Source organism: Pecten maximus, chromosome 2 (assembly GCF_902652985.1).
Source record: "Pecten maximus chromosome 2, xPecMax1.1, whole genome shotgun sequence".
NCBI lineage: Eukaryota > Metazoa > Mollusca > Bivalvia > Pectinida > Pectinidae > Pecten > Pecten maximus.
Window position 1 is genome coordinate 44488011 of NC_047016.1, and position 25969 is coordinate 44513979.

A 25969-nucleotide genomic window follows, 5' to 3' on the forward strand; every position below is an offset into this window, starting at 1 on the left:
TATACCATTAAGCTGTCATCCAATGCTGATAACGTTAACAAAGTTAGAATGAATTCCAATAGAAATCAAACAAATAATTGTCAAAAATGTGATTTCCCTATATGTATAAACTATAGTAAAATTTACCCCTCCCCAGGGGCAAACTTGTGACCCCAGGGTCATGAAATTCATAACATTAGTAAAGCACCATAAGACCCTTCCACCTATGAAGAGTATTTGATTCTATCTTAATTGGGTTTTGAAAAGAAGATTTTTAAATTTCAGTCAATTTGACCCTTTTTAGCCCCGCCCATCAGCCCCTGGGGGTCAGTCAGGGCCAACATGTGCATACCATCAAACTGCCATCCACGATCCCAAGCTGAAAATGCTAACCAAATTAGAATGAATTCAAATAGAAATCAAACAAATAATAGTCAAAAATGAGATTTCCCTGTATAAACTATAGTAAAGTTTACCCCCTCCCCAGGGGCAAACACGAGACCCCTGGGTCATGAAATTCACAATTTTGGTAAAGTACCTTAAGACCCTTCCATCTATGAAGAGTGTTTGATTCCACGATATCTGAGAGTAGAGAAGAAGATTTTTGAAGTTTTAGTAAATTTGACCCTTTTTAGCCCCGCCCCTCAGGCCCCTTGGGGGTGGGGACCATATAATTCACAATTTTGGTTGACCTTTAGCCATAAAAGCTTCCTGCCAAATTTCATTGAATTTGGTTTAGGAGTTTTGGAGAAGAAGTCGAAAATGTAAATTGTTTACGGACGCACGACGCACGACGGACGACGCACAACGCACAACGCACGACAACGGACAAAAGGCAATTAGAATAGGTCACTTGAGACTTTGTCTCAGGTGACCTAAAAAACTATATCTTGAATATCAAGAGGCCCAGGGGCCTTAACGGTCATCTGACTCTGAATTAAAAACCTTCTATTATTGTAGTATGTATTCTCTGTAGCAAGTATATAGTGGCACTGTTGGCCATGGTGGCATCTTGGATTTCTGACTGACCCAATAAATAACAACACTTGGCCAGAACCATCTCAGGATCATTTCTGGTAAGTTACAGCTGAATCTCACTGATGGAATTTGAGAAGAAGTTTGAAATAGTGTTGTTCAGGAAAACCATGATTGCGCAATCATGTTACAAAATGGCCGCCGTGACTACCATGTCAAAGTTTTTACGAAGCATAAAAATAACAACACTTTGTTGCCTCTCCGTCCTTAACATCCTCACCAATTTCCAGCTCAATCGCACCAGTGGAACTGGAGAAGAAGTTTAAAATGTGTTTTTCAAGATGGTTCCCAAGGCGGCCATCTTGGATTTCTGACCGACTTGAAAAATAACAACACTTGGTCAGGACCATCACAAAATCCTTTCTGGTAAGTAAGAGCTCAATCCCACTGGTGGAATTTGAGAAGAAGTTTGATAAAGGTGTTGTTTAGAAGAACCATGATGGCGCAATCATTTTACAAAATGGCTGCCGTGCCTGCAATGTCAAAGTTTTTACGAGGCGGAAAAAATAACAACACTTTATTGGCTCTCCTTCCTTAACATCCTCACCAATTTTCAGCTCAATCGCACCAGTGGAACTGGAGAAGAAGTTTAAAATGTGTTTTTCAAGATGGTTGCCAAGGCAGCCATCTTGGATTTCTGACTGACTTGAAAAATAACAACACTTGGTCAAGACCATCTCAGGATCATTTCTGCGCTTATTTAGAGCTGAATCCCACTGGTGGAATTTGAGAAGAAGTTTGAAATAGGTGTTGTTCAGAAGAACCATGATTGTGCAATCATGTTACAAAATGGCTGCCGCCTGCCATGTCAAAGTTTTTACGAAGCCAAAAAATAACAACACTTTATTGGCTCTCCTTCTTTAACATCCTCACCAATTTCCAGCTCAATCACACCAGTGGAACTGGAGAAGAAGTTTAAAATGTGTTTTTCAAGATGGTTGCCATGGCGGCCATCTTGGATTTCTGACCGACCTGAAAAATAACAACACTTCCTCAGGACCATCCCAGGATCATTTCAGCAAGTTTCAGCTCAATCTCACCAGTGAAACTTGAGAAGAAGTTTCAAATGTGTTTTCGAAATGGCGGCAATTGCGGCCATCTTGGATTTCGGACTGACCCGAAAATTAACAACACTTGGTCAGGACCATCCCAGCATCATTTCAGGCAAGTTTCAGCTCAATCCTACTGGTGGAACTTGAGAAGAAGTTTGAAATGTGAAAAGTTTACACACGGCGGACGGCGGACGGCGCACGACGACGGACGAAGCATGATGACTATATATAGGTCATCCTGACCCTTCGGATCAGATGACCTAATAAAAACCATAAAATGTTTGGAAAATATTCAGTTGAATCATTCTTAAAGATTGCAACCAAAAACACATGCTCACACACATAATGACTACTTTATTCCCCTTTACTGATAAGGTGGGTTTATAAAGATGTATTAGATGGTAGAAATAATACTCTTTTCAAACATGTTCCAGTATGCTAAATTTACTTTAAAAAATGTCACACTTGTAAGTTGAGTTTTCGTTTCTACAGTTTTGATGCAAAGCTGGACACTTATACCTTTGTACATCTATACACCCATATGGCACTCCTTGTAGAACCAGGCCACTCACTAACACTTGAGGTTGCACTAATTAGCCTAGAACAATGTATAATGTCAGGGGTGTGACTTATATAGGCTCAAACTACAAAACTCATTCAGGAATGACAATATGGTAGATCTCCACAATCTTTGAATGATGTAAATCAGACAATTTGCCATGGAAATAGTAGATCATGTTAGTTGTCCATGATGCATTTTAAACAATTTTATACTGAAGCAAATTAAATTGTATTGGAGAAAGTAAAATTCCACTGTCTTCGATAAATCAACCCTATTTTTTTTTAGAAAATATAACAGATTTTAAGCAGTAGATCTCCTCTAAGTCTTTGGTGATGTACATAAATTTTAAATCAAATTGCAACACATGGTTTTTTGGAGGATAAGTCATTAGGCATAAGTTAAATTTTAATGAGTTACATCTACACAGACTAAATAGGCCATCTAGGAACTGACCTCACACCAGGAGTAGCTTATCAAATCACATTGGAGGCAATATGGGACCCTATGACTATATATATAAATCAATATGGGACCCTATCACTATATATATATATATCAATATGGGACCCTATCCCTATATATATAAATCAATATGGGACCCTATCCCTATATATATATATCAATATGGGACCCTATCCCTATATATATATATCAATATGGGACCCTATCACTATATATATATATCAATATGGGACCCTATCACTATATATATCAATGTGGGACCCTATCACTATATATATATATCAATATGGGACCCTATCCCTATATATATATATCAATATGGGACCCTATCCCTATATATATATATCAATATGGGACCCTATCACTATATATATATCAATGTGGGACCCTATCACTATATATATATCAATATGGGACCCTATCACTATATATATATATATCAATATGGGACCCTATCACTATATATATATCAATATGGGACCCTATCACTATATATATATATCAATGTGGGACCCTATCACTATATATATATATCAATATGGGACCCTATCACTATATATATATATCAATGTGGGACCCTATCACTATATATATATATATCAATGTGGGACCATATCACTATATATATATATCAATGTGGGACCCTATCACTATATATATATATCAATATGGGACCCTATCACTATATATATATATCAATATGGGACCCTATCACTATATATATATATCAATATGGGACCCTATGACTATATAATATATATATCAATATGGGACCCTATCACTATATATATAAATCAATGTGGGACCCTATCACTATATATATATATCAATGTGGGACACTATCACTATATATATAAATCAATGTGGGACCCTATCACTATATATATATATCAATGTGGGACACTATCACTATATATATATATCAATATGGGACCCTATCACTATATATATATCAATATGGGACCCTATCACTATATATATATATATATATCAATATGGGACACTATCACTATATATATAAATCAATGTGGGACCCTATCACTATATATATATATATCAATTGTGGGACCCTATCACTATATATATATATATATCAATATGGGACCCTATCACTATATATATATATCAATATGGGACCCTATCACTATATATATATATCAATATGGGACCCTATCACTATATATATATATATATATCAATATGGGACCCTATCACTATATATATATCAATATGGGACCCTATCACTATATATATATATATATCAATATGGGACCCTATCACTATATATATATATCAATATGGGACCCTATCACTATATATATATATCAATATGGGACCCTATCACTATATATATATATCAATATGGGACCCTATCACTATATATATATATCAATATGGGACCCTATCACTATATATATATATATCAATATGGGACCCTATCACTATATATATATATCAATGTGGGACACTATCACTATATATATATATCAATATGGGACCCTATCACTATATATATATATCAATATGGGACCCTATCCCTATATATATATATATCAATATGGGACCCTATCACTATATATATATATCAATGTGGGACCCTATCACTATATATATAAATCAATATGGGACCCTATCACTATATATATATCAATGTGGGACCCTATCACTATATATATATATCAATGTGGGACCCTATCACTATATATATATATATAAATATGGGACCCTATCACTATATATATATATCAATGTGGGACCCTATCACTATATATATAAATCAATGTGGGACCCTATCACTATATATATATATCAATATGGGACCCTATGACTATATATATATATCAATATGGGACCCTATCACTATATATATAAATCAATATGGGACCCTATGACTATATATATATATCAATATGGGACCCTATCACTATATATATATATCAATATGGGACCCTATCACTATATATATATATCAATGTGGGACACTATCACTATATATATATATATAAATCAATATGGGACCCTATCACTATATATATAAATCAATGTGGGACCCTATCACTATATATATAAATCAATATGGGACCCTATCACTATTTATTTATATCAATATGGGACCCTATCCCTATATATATACCGTAAATATTCGCGTATAGTGCGCACTTTTTTTCAAAAATTGACAAGTGAAAAAGACCACTGCGCACTATACGCAAGTACAAGCCTTTTCCCAGTCAGAATGGATGTGATTTGACTTAGATTTGTGATCGTTTCCTTTCACAGCAGGATTGATTTAATACTTATATATATATATAACATATATAAAGCATTAAGAAAGTAATAGTTAACAAATAATCAAAGAAATGAATAGTTATTTTAATGTTTAATTCCTTGAAATTGTGTATTTATCAGCAATTACGTGAATTTATCTAAGTCGACCACATGTTCCGTACACATACGATCTCACTTGAGCATGTTCCCGTATTCAGGTCCAAAACGATGTATAACATCTCAATTAACGTCAAACAAAACTTGAAATGATATAGCAGTACTTAGTTATTTCATACTTCTAAATTAATCACCTTATAAATCCAGAATGTTGCCAGAAACTGATAACGTTCAACTTGTTTATTTACGGAAGCTGTAACAGCACGCATGCGCAATTAGGCACGGGTAACACTAATGCCTTGATCTCGTGCGGCAGTCACTGACCAACTGGCCATATAAAATACAATATGACTGTGAAAACTACCGGGTTACTCTTATTTATCGTCTGCATTTTAGATTTATCCATTACACATGTTAATTCATTGATATAAAAGTTGTGACCAGCACGACGACAGCAGACTTGTTTCCGTACTGTACTGTATACAAAATGGCGGCCTGTGTTACATTACGTAGCAGTCAGCTTACTAGTCAATCTTGTTATAATTGAGCTTAATTAGCTTTGTATGTTCGTGGAAAGATACCACAAAAGACCATACCTGCATGAAAATCACAAGGTAATTGAGGGTAGGATTAATTATTTTGTTGGTACAACAGCGTATATGGGACCGCTACAATTTGCAAGCTGACTAGGCCTGTGGCGGTATAATGTAAACAACCTGTCAATCCAATGTGTCAAATCTGACCGGTGATTCCAATAAAATGTGGTACATTGTAAATAAGTTTTCATAAGTTACAAATTCCTATCATCTTATGCTTTAGAATTCATCTACCGCTCAGTTGAAAATTGAAAAAAAAAAAAATTAACAATTTTTTTTTTTTTGAAAATGAACCTCAAAAACGTACCTGCGCACTATACGCGAGTGCGCACTATACCCGAATATTTACGGTATATATCAATATGGGACCCTATCCCTATATATATAATCAATGTGGGACCCTATCACTATATATATATCAATATGGGACCCTATCACTATATATATAGATCAATAAGTTTCAAATAACATTAATCAGATCAATCGGGACTAAAAATTCATTAACACATTTCACATAGGTCCCATGTGAGGGAGACAAACAAGAGGCCCAAGGGCCTTAACGGTCATCTGACTCTAAATTAAAGACCCTTATACTATTTCTATACTATTCTCTGTAGCAGGTAAAGTGGCACTGTGGGCCATGATGGCCATCTTGGAATTTGGATCAAACCGAAAAATAACAACAACACTTGATCAAGACTCAGGATCATTTCTGGTAAGTTTGAGCTGACTCCCACAGGTGGAAGTTGAGAAGAAGTTTTAAATACATGTTGTTCAGGAAAACCATGATTTCAGCTCAATCTCACCAGTGGAACTTGAGAAGAAGTTTCAAATGTGTTTTCAAAATGGCGGCTGTGGCGGCCATCTTGGATTTCAGACTGACCCAAAAAATAACAACACTTGGTCAGGACCATCCCAGCGTCATTTCAGGCAAGTTTCAGCTAAATCCACTGATGGAACTTGAGAAGAAGTTTGAAATGTGAAAAGTTTACGCACGGCGCACGACACACGACGACGGACGAACCATGATGACTATAGTCATTCAATAATAGACATCTAATAATAAACATTTGATAAAAGAACTTGTATTGATCTTACCTTGTGTGAAGGACATGACCTGTCCAGTAGATGCATTTCGGTCCCAGGTCGTGTAACAGAAATGGTTTTCATCCCGACACTGGACAGTAACATGGTTTTTCACGACAGGTGTACCATCAGAGGTCAAGGTCACAGTGATGTCCGGGTGTTGTGAAAGTGTGGATTGGTTGAAATGTGCACAGCGTAATATGCTTCCTCCTATAGTTCCTGAATAAACACACAAAATTAAAATGATCTTATCAAACTATCGACAAGTGTAATTTTGACCTGCAGGCAACGTTTTAGTTCATTTCAATTGTGGCATGCTTCAGAACAAATATTTGACATTTTTTGAAATCAAAGATTGAAACTTCTGAAATCTATTGAATTAATGGCCTATTGCATCTCACTGGTACCCAGAAAAGTACTAATCTCCTCGCGAGAAGTCTAATTATTAGGCCTCCCTGATTGTATTCATTCTCTCACAAGCAAATTAGGTATGATATGAGAAGATTAGGCCTGTCGCGAGTATTTTAGGCCTTACTGAGGAATTTAGGCTTGTCCTGAGGAGATAAGGTTAAACCATGAGAAAATTAGGCATGACTTTTTTAAACGTACCGGTGTGATCATGTCATGCACCAATGCCCACGCAGTGAGGGGTAGCCTTTGGCGAGTGCCGATCAGCCAGTGTTTACCTGTGTTCTGGTCTGACATGGTCACTCTGTCAGTATTATACGTGTAGCTTGATGTTTAGTGTAACGTCACTACATTTATGTAACAGTGTCTTATTATTTAATAAATGTTTCAGGTATCAACAGCAGTCGGAAAGAAATCCAATAGTATTATGTTAAACAACAAGGCATCGCAAACGATACAAATCCCCTCGCGTGCTAACACATGAACTCTGATGCAAAATGGGGGGTGGGGTTATTGCAGGACATTGAAATAACATCAGTTGTCATTTGCACTGAACTGCAATAGACATGACCTTAACCTTGACCTTGGCACCCTGACACACGAACTCGTTCGAGGTATTCCCATGCTGGACCAATATATGAAGTTTGGTCAGGATCCGTTCAGAAATAAAGTTGCAAGAGTGCTGACAAAGAATTTCTATAAATAGTAACGGTGACCTTGACCTTGGCACCCTGAAACACAAACTCGTTCGAGGTATTCCCATGCTGGACCAATATATGAAGTTTGGTCAGGATCTGTTCAAAAATGAAGTTGCAAGAGTGCTGACAAAGATTTTCTATAAATAGTAACAGTGACCTTGACCTTGACCTTGGCACCCTGAAACACGAACTCGTTCGAAGTATTCCCATGCTGGACCCATATATGAAGTTTGGTCAGGATCCGTTCAGAAATGAAGTCGCAAGAGCGCTGACAAAGATTTTCTATAAATAGTAACAGTGAAGCGATCATTTTGGCCATACGATGCTGCGGTCGTAGATTTATGTTGTTTTAATGTTTACCGAAGGCCGCCCTAGGAAACAAAAACAAGAGGCCCATGGGGCCTGTATCGCTCACCTGGTTGGATTTGACCAAATGTCAAAATAATGTTCATGTTCAATTCCTTTCGTTTGTCAACCTCAAAAAATGCTATATATTGTTATAGTGTGAGGATCGAAACTGCTTTAAAGAAATAATGAAGTCCAGACTCTCTAAGTTTACAACATGCATTAATAACTTTATGACGAGTAGAGATTTAAAAGAAATACCATTATTTCCCCTATATGTATGGGGCCCCACCCCTTTGGTCCCTTGGGGTCATAGTGATCATTAATGCAAAATCCGTTTTGCTTTCTCCAAGGATGTTTCTGATCAAATTGGGTTCAAATCCATTCTTAACTTAATGACTAGTAGCGATTTAAAGGAATTATTTCTATTTCCCCTATTGACCCCACCCCTTTGCCGCCTTGGGGGTCAAAGTCATCATTAATGCAAAATCTGTTTCGCTTTCCCAAAGGATGTTTCTGACCAAATTGGATTCAAATCTGTTCATAACTTTATGACTAGTAGCGATTTAAAGGAATTACCTCTATTTCCCTTACTGGGCCCCGCCCCTTTAACCCATTGGGGGTCAGAGTCACCACTAATGCAAAATCTGTTCCCCTTCCCCCAAGGATGTTTCGGACTAAATTGGGTTTAAATCCATTCATAACTTTATGACAATTAGCCATTTAAAGGCATTACCTCTATTTCCTCTATTGGGCCCCGCCCCTCCGGCCCCTTGGGGGTCAGAGTCACCATTTATGCAAAATCTGTTCCCCTTCCCCCAAGGATGTTTCTGACCGAATTGGGATCAAATCCATTTATAACTTTATGACTAGTAGCGATTTAAAGGTATTACCTCTATTTCCCCTATTGGGCCCCACCCCTTTGGCCCCTTGGGTGTCAGAGTCACGTGCCAGGTTTTGGAGGTGGAGGAAAGCCGGAGTACCCGAAGAAAACCCACCGGCCTACGGTCAGTACCTGGCAACTGCCCCACGTAGGTTTCGAACTCGCAACCCAGAGGTGGAGGGCTAGTGTTAAAGTGTCGGGACACCTTAACAACTCGGCCACCGCGGCCCCTGTAGAGGGGATCCCTGGATAACAGTACTAGTACTATCTTTGACATTTTATCAAGCAAAATCAACCAGGACTATGAATGCTGGAATTACACACCATCATGCAGAGTTTGTCTTGAAAACTTCAAAGAAAGTCACTTGAGCATAGGAGCTAGTGCTGTGTATCGGCAACAATGTCACGATACGATACGTATTGCGATACAGACATCACGATATGATACCTATCGCGTATACGTGAAATTGTCATAAATTGAAACAAATCAAACAATATTTAACGTTCAATCTGAAGTTTTAATGACACTCATTGAACACATTTTTAACAAAAACAGTAGAATTAAACAGATCTAAATAAATGTCAAATATAAACAGGACTCTTGAGTCTTGTCACTGAAACATTGTCGACTCTAAATGTTATACCTTAGGTCAACAACGTGCAACAAGTTACAACTCACGGAAACATTCATTTTTACTGCCGAAAAGGGCGCACATCATTTATTATAAACTAGTTATCGATACATCATGAAGCATGTTTGCTATCAGCTTTTAAACATAGCGGTTTTCGGCTTTATTTGTGTTAAACCTGTCCACAGTTTTCGGTTTTCAATGCTTGTCTTGCTGGTGGTGTAAAATTGTCAAATGAGGGTGATGCCGATTTAATGCGAATTCAAGTAATTGTGTTCCCGGAATATGTTAACTCCGCCTCCCATTCTGTGAATACGCAATACTGAATACTCTACTTCGATAGGTAAGTTCCATGTGCCGTGGACCTTTGACTTGTTTCAAGTCAACGAATATCTTTGATTTACAAGTCGGAGGAGGTTTAGTACTAAGATATAGATATAGATAGAGAGATAAAGTTAAACGGAATTACACATGGCTGTCAGCGTTAGCCATTGTCCATATTTATTCTTAATCATCGAGACAGGGATGACTGTATCGATGTATCGTATCGCGGCACAAAACGAACATATATCGATACGTATCGATGTATCGTTACAGCACTAATAGGAGCAATTGATGAATTAAATGCACAATGTTTAGTAAAAATGTTGTCATTCGCAATCTCCATTTGAGAAAAGTCCCCATTTCATTTCTGTGTTTTCTTGGCCATGTATTCACTTAAAATACACCTGATTTAACATGAATGATTGTATTTGATGTCTTTTTGTTTTGAATGAAAAGTATAAAAAGACAAGAGGCCTATATGGGCCTTATAACAGTCATCTGAGACTTAAAACATATAACTATCTTTGATGTATTTACAATGTATTTTTAAACGGTTCCTGAATAAGTAGCATAGTTTTCCCCTCATAATTCTAAACATTTTGAATAATTTCCATTAAAATGTCATTTCCCTATTTCTCTGCATCAACTCATAAGCAGAGTTTACCACCTCTTCAGTGACAAACATGAAACCTATGGGCTATGACATTCAAAATTTTGATAAAAAACTTGAAAACCTTTCCATCCATGAAGAGTATTTGACCAAAACATGGGATATGTTACCAATCTGACAGTCACATTCATATATATGCTATACCTATGTTTTCTCCTTGTTTTCTCTTCACTTCTGTTCTATTGTTCATTTGATTACATATACTATATCCTTGAAATTTGGTGGTCAAGCACAACTATTTGCATAACTATTGCAGCCAGCAACTCTAATAATTATCAAACTTATATATTACACAGTAATGAACAAGAGGCCCAATGGGCCTGTATCGCTCAACTGGCTCTACAGCAACTTTGAAATTGATCTAGGTCATTTCTGCTGATACATATAATGCTGATTGCCACTTATTTCAAATATCAGGTTAGGCTAGCTAGGTTTATTCATGTCAATAGATTTTCTAGCCCTGCATTACAGCATACTATTGGCCTAATATCAGGTTTCTTGGCTATCGAAAAATCATTGTTTCAAGAGTTTAACCTATTTGACCCATGTGACCTTTAATGTAGGTAAAAGTTATTCATTTGAAAAAAACTTGGTATCCCTTCACCCTACCATGCTACAGGCCCAATATCAAGTTCCTAGGCCTCTTCACTGGTTATTGAGAAGAAGTTGATTATAAATTTTAGCCTATTTAACCCCTGTGACCTTGAATGAAGGTCAAGGTCATCCATTTAAACAAACTTGGGAGCCCTTCATCCAAGAAGGCTACAGACCCAATATTGGGTCTTTTGGCCTTTTGATTATTAAAAAGAAGTTGTTTAAAGTTTTAAGCTAATTTGACACCTGTGACCTTGAACAAAGGCCATGGTCTTCCATTTGAACAAACTTGGTAGACCTGCAAAAGGCAATCACAATAGGTGACCTAAAAAAAACTTTTGAATTCCAACTGATGGATTATTTCTAATTTTGACCAGAAAACATTTTTCAAAGTGCAATATCTGTCATTTTCGATGATTTGACCTAGAAACATTGCACACAGCTTCATAAGAGCAGGTTCTTTTAAATGTGACCAAAACAAATCCTTTTGAAAGAATTCTGAAATTTTATATTTTTTTCATCGTTTGTAGCCAGTCACACATGCTAGCTGCATGCCAAACATCCAGCCTTCATGTGTATAGATAAAAGAGCAGAAACTTTTTTATGTGCAGTTTCGGGTGATTTTTAAAATTTTGGCGGGAAAACATTTGCATTTTTTTTTTTTTCAAAGTGCCATATCTGTGTCTTTTTCATCTGATGATCATTAAACTTCCACATTCTGTTTCAGTAATCATGTTCTTTCATGTGAGATGAAAGCAATTACTCAATTTGAGATTTTTATTTTTACCTACTTTTGACCCCATAACAAGGCCTTGACATTCCCTGCTAATATGTCATTCAGAATAGTTAGCCCTGACCAAATGCTAACCAATTTCCAATGAAAATGAAACAAATTATGCTAAAATATGTGAGTTTCCTATATAAACTATAGTAAAATTTACCCCGTCCCCATGGGGAATGTGACACTCAGGGGCCATGAAATTTACAATTTTGATAAAAGCACCTTAGGAACCTTCAATCCATGAAGAGTATGTAAGGCTGAAATCTTACTGGACAAGGGATTACAGATTTATTGAAATTTACTTGGTGCATGGACTGCACATGCAGCTGCAAACGAACCTTCTGAATGTTGCCAATATTGACAAACACCTCATATATTGAGAGTCTTCTTCCAGTGACAGGGTAGGCCTATAATGATCAGGGCCTAAATATATATATGTTTTATCAAATGACCACACCTATTGGTCATTGCCAGGGGCCTCATGAAGGTTCAATAACCACACTGATTGGTCATTGTCAGGGGCCTCATGAAGGTTCAATGACCACATTGATTGGTCATTGTCAGGGGCCTCCTGAGGCTAAATTACTCATTAGAAGTTCCCAATAGATACTCAGCACATAGCTGATAATAGAATTACTCTATAAAGATAGTTAATGTTCCTGTTTTTTATTCAATTATACCTCTATCATTTCCATCCATCATCATGATGTGAGACCATCAAGATGTAAAACAAGACAGAGCATAACTATTCTCCAAACTTGAGTACACCAAATACGGTGAAACTCTTGAGTCTTTATCACTTTTCATTTGTCAGCAGAAGAAACATTTACCATCAAATAAACTCAGAACTGACTTCAACGTCAACCGTATCAAACTTCTGTGACAATCAGGGCTTTATAACATGAAACTGTCCTCATGTTCAAACTTGGGAGCCTCTAGCTTTGAATGGTCAACAATGAAGTAGAAATGTCAGTTTGGTTGGTTCGATATCATCTATAATCAAAGACGTAAATGGATAAATGTTACAGGATGGGAGGAAATAAGCTAAATTTTATGATGTTTTGAGAATATTTTTAATTCATGTTATATAAAATAATGTCAAAACAGATCTCACAAACAGCTTTGCAAAGAAATTAAAGACACAGTCTCTGCCACTGGAACAGACCCTGATGCGTTTAACATTCCCTTTAAATGCGACGAAACACAAAAAGAATTGGTCAAACCAAAAGCAAACCTTAGTAAATACAAATGCAAAACACTCAACGAAAAATGCATTTCTGCAAACGAAAAATGCTCGACAATAAATGCAAATGGAAAACGAAAAATGCTCGACAATAAATGCAAATGGAAAACGGAAAATGCTCGACAATAAACGCAAATGTAAAGCACAAAACGAAAAACAAAACCAAAAGTTGTGAAAGTGACTGGAAAAGCAAATCTTTATCGTAGTTAACGATCCAGAATTTGGTCATTAAGTGATCCGGCACTTACAAATGTATATATGTACCTCGGCACTTTTAAAAAATATCGGTGCTTGGACGCTTCTGCATTTTCTTAATTTTTTTTATTTATTTATTTATCTGACACATATTGCAATCTCGATATTTTTCACGATTGAATGTATTGCTTAAGTTCTTGAATATCATATCTTTGAATGCTACAAATATTGTTATCATTTCAATTTTTCTTTTACAGATTTAAGTCGTTTTTTGCACATATGTATTACTATTCCAAAACACTAACTCAAAATATATTTTGTGGCACTACTCAAACTCAAATCGGATAATGTGTGATTTTGCAACTGCATTTCAAAAGAAAAAAAAAACAAATAAACAAATTTAATGAGGTCCAAACACATCAGAAACATTCCGATCATTCTTCTCCGAACCTGGTTGTTTAGATGAGGAGAAAGTAAATAAAAAATAACAAGAGGCCCAGATCTAGAGGGCCTGTATCGCTCACCTGGATTTCATGAGATATGAAACAAGAATTATCATTAAGTATATTTGTCACTGGTATTGCTATGTCAATATATCATAGGCATTTTATATGGGTACGTGAGGTTTTTATGCCAAAAAATGCATTAATCCATGAAATGAAATTGACTTTCAGCGCAACCCTGGATGCTACCACAGAAATGTGAGCAATATCAATTGCTTAGTTTCAGAAAAGAAGTTGTTTAAACCAATTGACCCCTTTTGACCCCACCCTCTGCACCATGGGATCAGTTCCTTCCGTTACAAAGTTTTGAATCCCTACCCAAAAGGATGCTACCAGTCAAATATGAGCTGACATTTCATAGAAGAAGTTGTTCATATCAATTTAGCCGAATTGACCCTTTTGGCCCCACCCCTAAGTCCCCTGGGGGGGTCAACCCCAAAATTTGTATAATACAAATATGAGAGATATCCATTGCTTAGTTTCAGAGAAGAAATTGTTTATATCAATTCTGCCAAAATGACCTCTTTTGGCCCCGCCTCTTAGCTCCCCGGGGGTCAGCTCTGTCATTTATACAGTTTTGAATCCCTACCCCGGGGGTTGTACCAGGTAAATATGAGCGATATCCATAGCTTGGTTTCAGAGGAGTTGTTTATATCAATTTAGCCTAATTGACCACTTTTGGCCCCACCCTTAAGGCCCCAGGTAGGTCGGCCCCACCATTTGTACAATTTTGAATCGCGGCCCCAAAGGGATGCTCACAGTCAAATACGAGCAATATCTATTGCTTGATTTCAGAGAAGTTGTTCATATCAATTTAGCCAAATTGACCCTTCTTGGCCCCGCCCCTCAGGCCCCCGTGGGGTCAGCCTCACCATTTGTACAATTTTGAATACCCACCCATAGTGATGCGACCAGGAAAATATGAGTGATATCCATTGCTTGGTTTCAGAGAAGAAGTCGTTTATATCAATATAGCCCAATTGACCACATTTGGCCCCGCAGGCCCCCAGGGGGTCAGCTCCACCATTTGTACAATTTTGAATCCTCACCCCATAGTGATGCCACCAGGCAAATATGAGCAATATCCATTGCTCAGCTTCAGAGAAGAAGTCGTTTATATCAATATAGCCCAATTGACCACATTTGGCCCCGCCCCTCAGGCCCCTGGGGAGTCAGCCCAGTCATTTGTACAATTTTGAATCCCCACTCAATAGTGATGGTACCAGGCAAATATAAGCAATATCCATTGCTCAGCTTCAGAGAAGAAGTCGTTTATATCAATATAGCCCAATTGACCACATTTGGCCCCGCCCCTTAGGCCCCCAGGGGGTCAGCCCCATCATTTGTACAATTTTGAATTCCCACCCTATAGTGATGCTACGAGGCAAATACCGTATTTATTCTAATAAACGCCCTGGGGGTGTGAAACTTTTCCAAGGGGGGGGGGGGGGGGGGGGGGCGTTTAACGGAGATCAAAATTTCAGAGTCGGTAAATTGTGAGATCTGTTGTATGTACCCATTTCACACCATGAAACATATAGTGGTACTGTGTATACAGTTACTGAAACTTTGTTTTGTGGTTTGTGTTAGTTTTATGTTGGATATATCCTTTAAATAATTACCTCTGGACACACGTGGATGGATATAACTGTGCCACGGTAAGTTCTTTTTCTCGAATTGAGGAATTTTCTTTCCAAAAAAGGGGGGGGGGGGCGTTTATTAGGGTGGGGGTGTTTATTAGAATAAATACGGTATGAGTGATATCCATTGCTTGGTTTCAGAGAAGAAGTCGTTAATATAAATATAGGAATTTTGACCCATTTTGGCCCCGCCCTCAGGCCCCCAGGGGGTCAGCCCCACCATTTCTACAATTTTGAATCCTCACCCCATAGTGATGCTACCAGGCAAATAGGAGCAATATCCTTTGCTTGGTTTCAGAGAAGAAGTCGTTTCTATTAATATAGCCAAATTGACCGCTTTTGGCGCCGCCCCTCAGACCCCTGGGGGGTCAGTCTAACCATTTGTACAATTTTGAGTCCACACCCCATAGGGATGCTTCTGACAAAATTTCGTCAAATTCTGATCAGTGGTTATGAAGAAGAAGTCAATTGTTGACGGACGGACGGACGAAGGACGCAACGGTATGGCATAAGCTCACCTTGGTCCTTCGGACCAGGTGAGCTAATAAACGAGTCACCTTTTTTTTTCTCTTTTTTGTTAGGTCAGATTTATTTCTCTCAACATTAGTAATTCACTGAAAATTTGATTTGTAAAAATACATGAACAGCACTATAGTGCCATTTGTTGCTTTCTTCCCTTCTTCAGGAAATACCAGTCAACAATTGTATTGATTTTTCATGATATTAACAAGTTGGACTTTTTCCTAACCCAGGCAATACTGTTACATTTAGAGCTCTATAACTTACACATGTTTGGACACTTTTAATAAGCGACTGAATTAAACAAGACTTCACATGTACTACTATACAAAATCAGACGATGGCGTATTTTAGTCGGTGATATATGTACATGTACAATGTATAGTCAATAGTCATAGTAAAATTTACAAAACTGTAACTGTTTTGAGGAAAAAACTTTCACACTCCATAGCAATGAACAGGAAGTTTTAAATCAATACAATAAATGATGGATCATGTGGAAATATATATTTTCATCTACAATGTAGCCACACGTCTGCTTGGCTTTAAAATTTTGTTTAACATGCCTGCCCGAACAAATAATTGTCTTAATGAGTAAGTTCATTATATCTTATTTATTTTCCGTAGATCTCACAATGTTTCAATTTTAAGGTATCCTATGGCTGAAATATGATTTCTAACCAGCTGCAAGACACTGATATAAGTAACATTTTGACAATTTTCATAATGTACCGGGATGTACATGTATCTTGTGACATTTTGACAATTTTCTTAATAAAACAATTTGATAAAGCACTACAGAATAAATATGTGATGTAATTGTACCTCCAGACCAATAAAAAAGAATGTCTTCTAGATCTTCTAAACATGGTAAAGTCAATTGATATCTTTTAATTAAATATCTTAATTTGTGATATAAATTATCAAAATACATATACCTTTACGAGTTTATGATTAATTTTTTTTTTTGCCATACAAGAGCAATTTGACTAAAGTAGAAGATGACTCAAATTCTTGAGCTCCCAAAGTACAAGGAATTGTCTCCACTAATGGTTATTATGAACATAAACCCATGTCAATGTGAAGGTCTTACGACACAATCTGGTGACTCACAACAATCAATGCCTTGTAATGGCAAGTAATACAGACTTTCACAGGATGCTGGTAATGTTTTATTCTCTGTGCAGATCCCTAAAACTACACCAACATTTGTTAGGTTAACTACATAGTCAAGAAAGCCAACAACAGTTACAAGTACTGAGTGTTAACTACACAGTCAAGAAAGCCAACAACAGTTACAAGTACTGAGTGTTAACTACACAGTCAAGAAAGCCAACAACAGTTACAAGTACTGAGTGTTAACTACATAGTCAAGAAAGCCAACAACAGTTACAAGTACTGAGTGGTAACTACATAGTCAAGAAAGCCAACAACAGTTACAAGTACTGAGTGTTAACTACATAGTCAAGAAAGCCAACAACAGTTACAAGTACGGAGTGTTAACTACACAGTCAAGAAAGCCAACAACAGTTACACCTGCTGATTGAGTAATCACACATTATCAGACATCTGATATTCAAAACAGATACATATTTTGGATAAGTGTCAACTGATGATTTGTGGCAGAATTATTCTAATTAGGAAAGTTTACAAAAGCATAATTTCTACATTTAAGAGCAATAGAAACCAGTACTGATTGTAATGGGGACCATTACAGATGCCCCTAATCACCCCACTGAGTCATACCATTGTGTTGAGTATTCTTCATAACCGATAGCTATCTATATCCATTTTCACTAATTTCGACCAATCCGAGGCCTCCATTTTGTTACCATGGCAACCAAACTTTCTTAAAATGTTTCCATTTTGTTCAGCATATCCCATAACCCCTATGTACCAATTTCAATCTTAATATGAAAATATCTAGATTTCAACTGATCAGAGGTCTCCGTTTCGTTACCATAGCAACCAACCTTTTTGGAAATGTCTCCATGTTGTTCCGCATACCTCATAACCTGTATGTACTAATTTTTAACTTAATCAGATGATATCTAAATTTCAACCAATCGGAGGCCTTCATATAATTACATTGACAACCAAAACTTCCAAATATGTTACCACGTTACTTTGGCATCCACAAAAACCCCTATGTACCAATTTTTACTGAAATTTCACTATGGACTGATTTAAAACATGCAAACTCTTTATTGCTATTGGAATCTGTTGCAGAAACAAGCTACTAAGTAAAGTTAGGTTTCGCATCATAATCACTTAAACCAATTCAACCAGCACAGCCATTTTATGTGTGGCATATTTCTCGGAAATGATGAACCAACCAGAAGTATTCTACTTTCATTTTAAGTATCGAATGTAAAAACAATCGGACATTTCACTTATCGCTTTCCAATAATAATTTGCACAGAAAATAGTTCGGAATACTCAGGGATAAAACAGGTCATTGTGTACGATTTAAGCTGCTTTTCTATAATTTATTTGAATTCAACAAATGTCTTCAAATATGTTAAAGCGTGAATCATAATACATAATCAAAAACAAATGCTTCGCAGAAGAGACAAGATTGTCTAGTGTGTTGTTAGCATTTTTTGGGAAGAATTATTTCCGGTCTCATCCTGAACCTGACGGTATCTAACATTGAAATAAGCGACATTTAAATTCCCCCAAGAGTACTAGTTCCGAATGAATTTTTTCTATCAAAATTTGGCATTGAATCATGATGTACCTATATACCAAATTTCATCAAAATCTGGCAATATCTGAATTTCCACCAATCAGAGGCCAGGAAATGGCAGCCATTTAGTTAAAATGTGAAAGTGATGTTACCAGAGTGACCGGTGTCCCATGATGTACATATAATAGCTACATACCAAATTTCATAAAAATCGGGCAATATCTAAATTTTGACTAATCAGAGGGCTGGAAATTGTGGGCCTCTTGGTTGACCGATCATGAAAAAAGGGTCAGTTGCACACCCCCTGACCATGATGAACACCTGTGTCAAGTTTCATGAAGTTCAGTCCAAAGAAATGTGTCAAGAAACTTTTACGGTGGAAGAAAAAGAAGAAGAATAACAAGTACTATTTGTAATGGGACCCCCAAATGCCCCCACAGTCAAAACATTGTGTTCGGCATCACTCAATATCCCTATATACCAATTTCATTGAAATTGAACAAGTTGCTAGGGAAAATCTATCTCACACAGGGGGGTAAAGTCAGCTGGCACACGCTATATGACGCTGCTCATAATAATATAACATTATAATTTTACGCTGAGTAGCTATTTCGTAAATAATAAATGACATCATCAGTTTTGATGCACATTCCAAGGGGCATTGTAGATGGCGCAATGAAAAACTTTAATAAAAACTTACATTTGCTTGAATGTACAGTAAAACTCGGATAAGTCGAAGTCGACGGGACCAAGCAAAATATTTGACTTATCCGATGGTTCGACTTATCCGTGTTCGTGTGTATACGGAAACAAAATATCCGACTATCATCGGTTGTATGCAGAACAAGTGTTTGATAACATAGTCGAAAATAAGCAATAAATAATAACAAAGAAATTAATTAATTGTACATGATAAGAATGATCCCTTTATCTAATAAACAATATTGTGCAAAGTTACAGATCAAAACAGTTCATGCGTAAAATCATCTTTGACATAGACACGCGATTTACACACGGGAGTCGTACAATGACAGTATAATATTCTATGAAAACGCTACATACATTATAAGAATATAAATGTATATATTGTACTAACATTATTAATTATCTTGAAATCCGTTCATATTGTTCTACAATTTAACAATATTAAATAATAAACAGTTCAGGAAAATGATATGCATTGCCACGATCTTTTGAACAGAGTAAAAACCTCCCACATATCATTTTTACTATTGCATCGTCGTATTCAGAATTTAGGCATATACAAGGGCCCAATGGGCCCAAATCGCTCACCTGCAATGCAGTGATCTTTTCATATATGGATCCTGCAGTTATTTGAAAGCATGCTACAGGACCAATATAATGTCTCTCTGCACTTTGGCTTTTCACTAAAAGTCATTTAAAGATTTAAGCATACTTGATCGACATGACCTTGAATGTGAGTCAGGGTCATTCATTTGAACAAACTTGGTAGCCCTTCACCCCAGCATGCTACAGACCCAATATTAACTCCATGGGACTCTTGGTTATTGAGAAGAAGTCGTTTCAAGATTTTAGCCTTTTTGACTGCTGTGACCTTGAATGAAGGTCAAGGTCATTCATTTGAACAAACTTGGTAGCCCTTTACCCCAGCATTTTACAGACCCAATATCAACTCCCTGGGACTCTTGGTTATTGAGAAGAAGTCGTTTAAAGATTTTAGCCTTTTTGACTCCTGTGACCTTGAATGAAGGTCAAGGTCATTCATTTGAACAAACTTGAGAGCCCTTCACCCCAGCATGCTACAGGCCAAATATTAGGTCTCTGGGAAAGTTGGTTATTGAGAAGAAGTCATTTAAAAAATTTAGCCTTTTTGACTCCTGTGACCTTGAATGAAGGTCAAGGTCATTCAATTGAACAAACTTGGTAGCCCTTTACCGCAGCATGCTACAGACCCAATATCAACTCCCTGGGACTCTTGGTTATGGAGAAGAAGTCGTTTAAAAATGTTAGCCTTTTTGACTCCAGTGACCTTGAATGAAGGTCAAGGTCATTCATTTGAACAAACTTGGTAGCCCTTTACCCCAGCATGCTACAGGCCAAATATTAGGTCTCTGGGACTGTTGGTTATTGAGAAGAAGTTGTTTAAAGATTTTAGCCTTTTTGGCCCCTGTGACATTGAATGAAGGTCAAGGTCATTCATTTGAACAAACTAGGTAGCCCTTTACGCCAGCATGCTACAGACCCAATATCAACTCCCTGGGACTATTGGTTATTGAAAAGAAGTCGTTTAAAGATTTTAGCCTTTTTGACTCCTGTGACCTTGAATAAAGATCAAGGTCATTCATTTGAACAAACTTGGTAGCCCTTCACCCCAGCATGCTACAGGCCAAATATTAGGTCTCTGGGACTCTTGGTTATTGAGAAGAAGTCGTTTAAAGATTTTAGCATTTTTGACTCCTGTGACCTTGAATGAAGGTCAAGGTCATTCATTTGAACAAACTTGGTAGCCTTTTACTCCAGCATGCTACAGGCCAAATATCAACTCCCTGGGACTCTTGGTTATTGAGAAGAAGTCGTTTAAAGATTTTTAGCCTTTTTGACTCCTGTGACCTTGAATGAAGGTCAAGATCATTCTTTTGAACAAACTTGGGAGCCCTTCACCCTAGCATGCTGCAGGCCAAATATTAGGTCTCTGGATCTGTTGGTTATTGAGAAGAAGTCGTTTCAAGATTTTAGCCTTTTTGACTACTGTGACCTTGAATGAAGGTCAAGGTCATTCATTTGAACAAACTTGGTAGCCCTTCACCCCAGCATGCTACAGACCCAATATCAAGTCCCTGGGTCTTTTGTTTATTTAGAAGAAGTCGTTTAATTTTTTTTTAGCATATTTGACCCCTGTGACCGTGAATGAAAGTCAAGGTCATTCATTTGAACAAACTTGGTAGCCCTTCACCCCAGCATGCTACAGACCCAATATCATCTCCATGGGACTCTTGGTTATTGAGAAGAAGTCGTTTAAAGATTTTAGCCTTTTTGACCCCTGTGACCTTGAATGAAGGTCAACGTTATTCATTTGAACAAACTTGGTAGCCCTTTACCCCAGCATGCTACAGGCCCAATATTAGGTCTCTGGGCCTTTTGGTTATTGAGAAGAAGTTGCTTGAATGGAAAAGTTGACGCCGGACGGACGCCGGATGGACGCCGGACGCCGCGCCACGGCATAAGCTCACTTGCCCTTCGGGCAGGTGAGCTAATAAATAAATCAATGACAGACAAGTATTTTTTCTGTGCATTTTTCGATGGAAGATATGTAATTTATCGTTTACTTTTTCCTATTTTTTTTCGGCGGCTATGTGTATCAAAACAGTAAACAGAACAAATATTGGTTTGTAGACTAAAACGTGCTATTTTATTCTTAGTTATGTATACCTGAACTTTTTACTTCACCTGTGCACCTGTATAAACAATGGGATGATGTGCAACCGACAGCCGGGAACTAACAATAGGCTTTGGTAACACCCTTACGGTTGATCGGTTACACTCGGTCAATCAGGCGAGGACAGCATGACGACTCGATGTTCGACACAAAAATGGAAATTTTGGTATAGTTTAGAAGGGAGGGACCACAAAATATATTCGACACAACCGCAGTATTCGATTCAACAGTGTTTGAATCATCTGTGCTTAATTTACTAAGATAGAGAAGAGAAAAAATCGGGACCGAACGAAACATTTGACTTATCCGATGTATTCGATTCAACCATATTCGACACAAGTGAGTTTTACTGTATATGAAAACAAGAAATATCTTTAAAAAAGATAAACGGCACAATTTTAATGCTGGTGGTTAAAATGTAAAACTGCTGGCGAAATAAATTAACGAGTTAATGCGTTTTAGCATGGATACCAAACTTATATCAGTTTGAATCATTTTTGGTGATAATAAGACTGCATTTGAATCAGGAATATGATTTTAGTAATGTGACATTTGAAAGGATACATCCAGCTTGTACTCGTTTTTAACTGCATATCTGCATTTTACATTTACCGCTACATTGACCAATCACATATTTCATCTTGACCAGTAACGCCACCTGTCGCGTCATATCCGGGGCCAAAAGAATATTATATGGCTATGCCGAAAAAATAATCAAACATGGGTACCGGTCAGTTCTGCGAACAAGGATATCTCTACCCTCGTGCACATGTAAGAGTTTGGCTGGCCAGCACTCAGCAAGTCTCGTGCTGACTGGCCAAACTCTTACTCTCGGATGGAGATATCTCTGTCCATGGATCGTTTGGGGGACATAATTATGTTTTTCCTTGAACTGAATCATTACTAGATTTGCTGTGTACATCTCTATGGATTGAATTTGTATTGTTATTGTTTCTTTTTGATATGTAATTTAAGTGATGCATTATATCAAATTATATTCAAGCATATATAGGCTTTGATGACAGAAATTAAATGTGCGGGAGGATGGGTATTCATATGCTTAAATTAAGGGCCATAACTCTGTCAAAGGGCAGTAAATACTATTTAAAGTCAGTTGCATCTGCTGGCATGAAGGACCAAGATTTTTGTAAAAAGATAAAGTCCATCTTAATCTGTAGGCGAAGTAGACTTGAAAAGTCCTTCAAATTCTCCAGCGTAAGTAAATCAGGGGCTATAACTTTGATAATCATTGTGTACTTAGATTTATGAGATACAGCTAAAATGAATACTAAATTTCATTAAACTGGTCAATATTTCAGGCAGAATTTGCAAAAATGTAGGCACCTGTGTCCTAATTTCTGACTGAACTATCCTGATGAATACCAGTTCTCAATCATATATTAGCATAATTCTCATTAACAACTGAACATTATCAGTTTTGAATCAATTCTGTTCTTTGTTTATATTTTACTCAATTCTGTTCTTTGTTTATATTTTACTTCTCTTCTTCAAATCTGTACAGATCTATTTCAAACTGGTTCAATTCATATTTCCATAAAAAAATTCTTCTGACTTTGATATCTGATCGATTTAACAAGGACACAATGATATTTGATACACACTGAGTAATTGATTTATATACTGTGTAGATTGAGGTCAGGAAGTGCAGGCAGTGTAATTAAGGTATGTGTCTATTCTACCAAGGCCTAATGGTCACATGAAAATTTACACAAAACTATGTAATATTAAACACTGAAGGATGAAATATGAAAGAAAATGTTGATCAATATACATTGTACGGTAGTCTTTGATGAAATCACAAGGATGTGTCGTCACTTGGCACATATAAACTTACATAAGCATAGAGTATTGATTCAGAATGTACAGCAGTACATAGTCACAGAGCTCAGACTGTAGGTAGCAAGTCCTAGAAATCGAAAGAGATTTCAAGCTTGAGGTAAGAGCTAACAAGTGAAGCCGAGAAATAGTCACAGAGTTCAGGCTTTTAAGGTCACAAGTGAGGTCCAGAAATAGTCACAGAGTTCAGGCTTTAGGAAGTGGGGTCCAGAAATAGTCACAGAGTTCAGGCTTTTAAGGTCACAAGTGAGGTCCAGAAATAGTCACAGAGTTCAGGCTTTAGGAAGTGGGGTCCAGAAATAGTCACAGAGTTCAGGCTTTTAAGGTCACAAGTGAGGTCCAGAAATAGTCACAGAGTTCAGGCTTTTAAGGTCACAAGTGAGGTCCAGAAATAGTCACAGAGTTCAGGCTTTTAAGGTCACAAGTGAGGTCCAGAAATAGTCACAGAGTTCAGGCTTTAGGAAGTGGGGTCCAGAAATAGTCACAGAGTTCAGGCTTTTAAGGTCACAAGTGAGGTCCAGAAATAGTCACAGAGTTCAGGCTTTTAAGGTCACAAGTGGGGTCCAGAAATAGTCACAGCCTTCAGGCTTTTAAGGTCACAAGTGAGGTCCAGAAATAGTCACAGAGTTCAGGCTCTTAAGGTCACAAGTGAGGTCCAGAAATAGTCACAGAGTTCAGGCTTTTAAGGTCACAAGTGAGGTCCAGAAATAGTCACAGAGTTCAGGCTTTTAAGGTCACAAGTGAGGTCCAGAAATAGTCACAGAGTTCAGGGTTTAAAGGTCACAAGTGAGGTCCAGAAATAGTCACAGAGTTCAGGGTTTAAAGGTCACAAGTGAGGTCCAGAAATAGTCACAGCCTTCAGGCTTTTAAGGTCACAAGTGAGGTCCAGAAATAGTCACAGAGTTCAGGCTTTTAAGGTCACAAGTGAGGTCCACAAATAGTCACACAGTTCAGGCTTTTAAAGTCACAAGTGAGGTCCACAAATAGTCACACAGTTCAGGCTTTTAAGGTCACAAATGAGGTCCATAAATAGTCACATACAGAGCTCAGGCTTTTAAGGTCACAAGTGAGGTCCAGAAATAGTCACAGAGTTCAGGCTTTAGGAAGTGGGGTCCAGAAATAGTCACAGAGTTCAGGCTTTTAAGGTCACAAGTGAGGTCCAGAAATAGTCACAGAGTTCAGGCTTTTAAGGTCACAAGTGAGGTCCAGAAATAGTCACAGAGTTCAGGCTTTTAAGGTCACAAGTGAGGTCCAGAAATAGTCACAGAGTTCAGGCTTTTAAGGTCACAAGTGGGGTCCAGAAATAGTCACAGCCTTCAGGCTTTTAAGGTCACAAGTGAGGTCCAGAAATAGTCACAGAGTTCAGGCTTTTAAGGTCACAAGTGAGGTCCAGAAATAGTCACAGAGTTCAGGCTTTTA

At 37.4% G+C, this 25969-nt stretch overlaps 1 protein-coding gene across 1 annotated transcript in view; it reads right to left on the minus strand.

The window, feature by feature from the left end:
• Positions 1-25969, minus strand: part of LOC117322207 — a 133817-nt gene that overhangs the window by 77749 nt on the left and 30099 nt on the right. The window contains exon 2 of the mRNA XM_033876982.1: positions 7167-7373. Coding sequence (XP_033732873.1) covers positions 7167-7373 — 207 coding nt within the window. The remainder of the gene's footprint in view (positions 1-7166; positions 7374-25969) is intronic.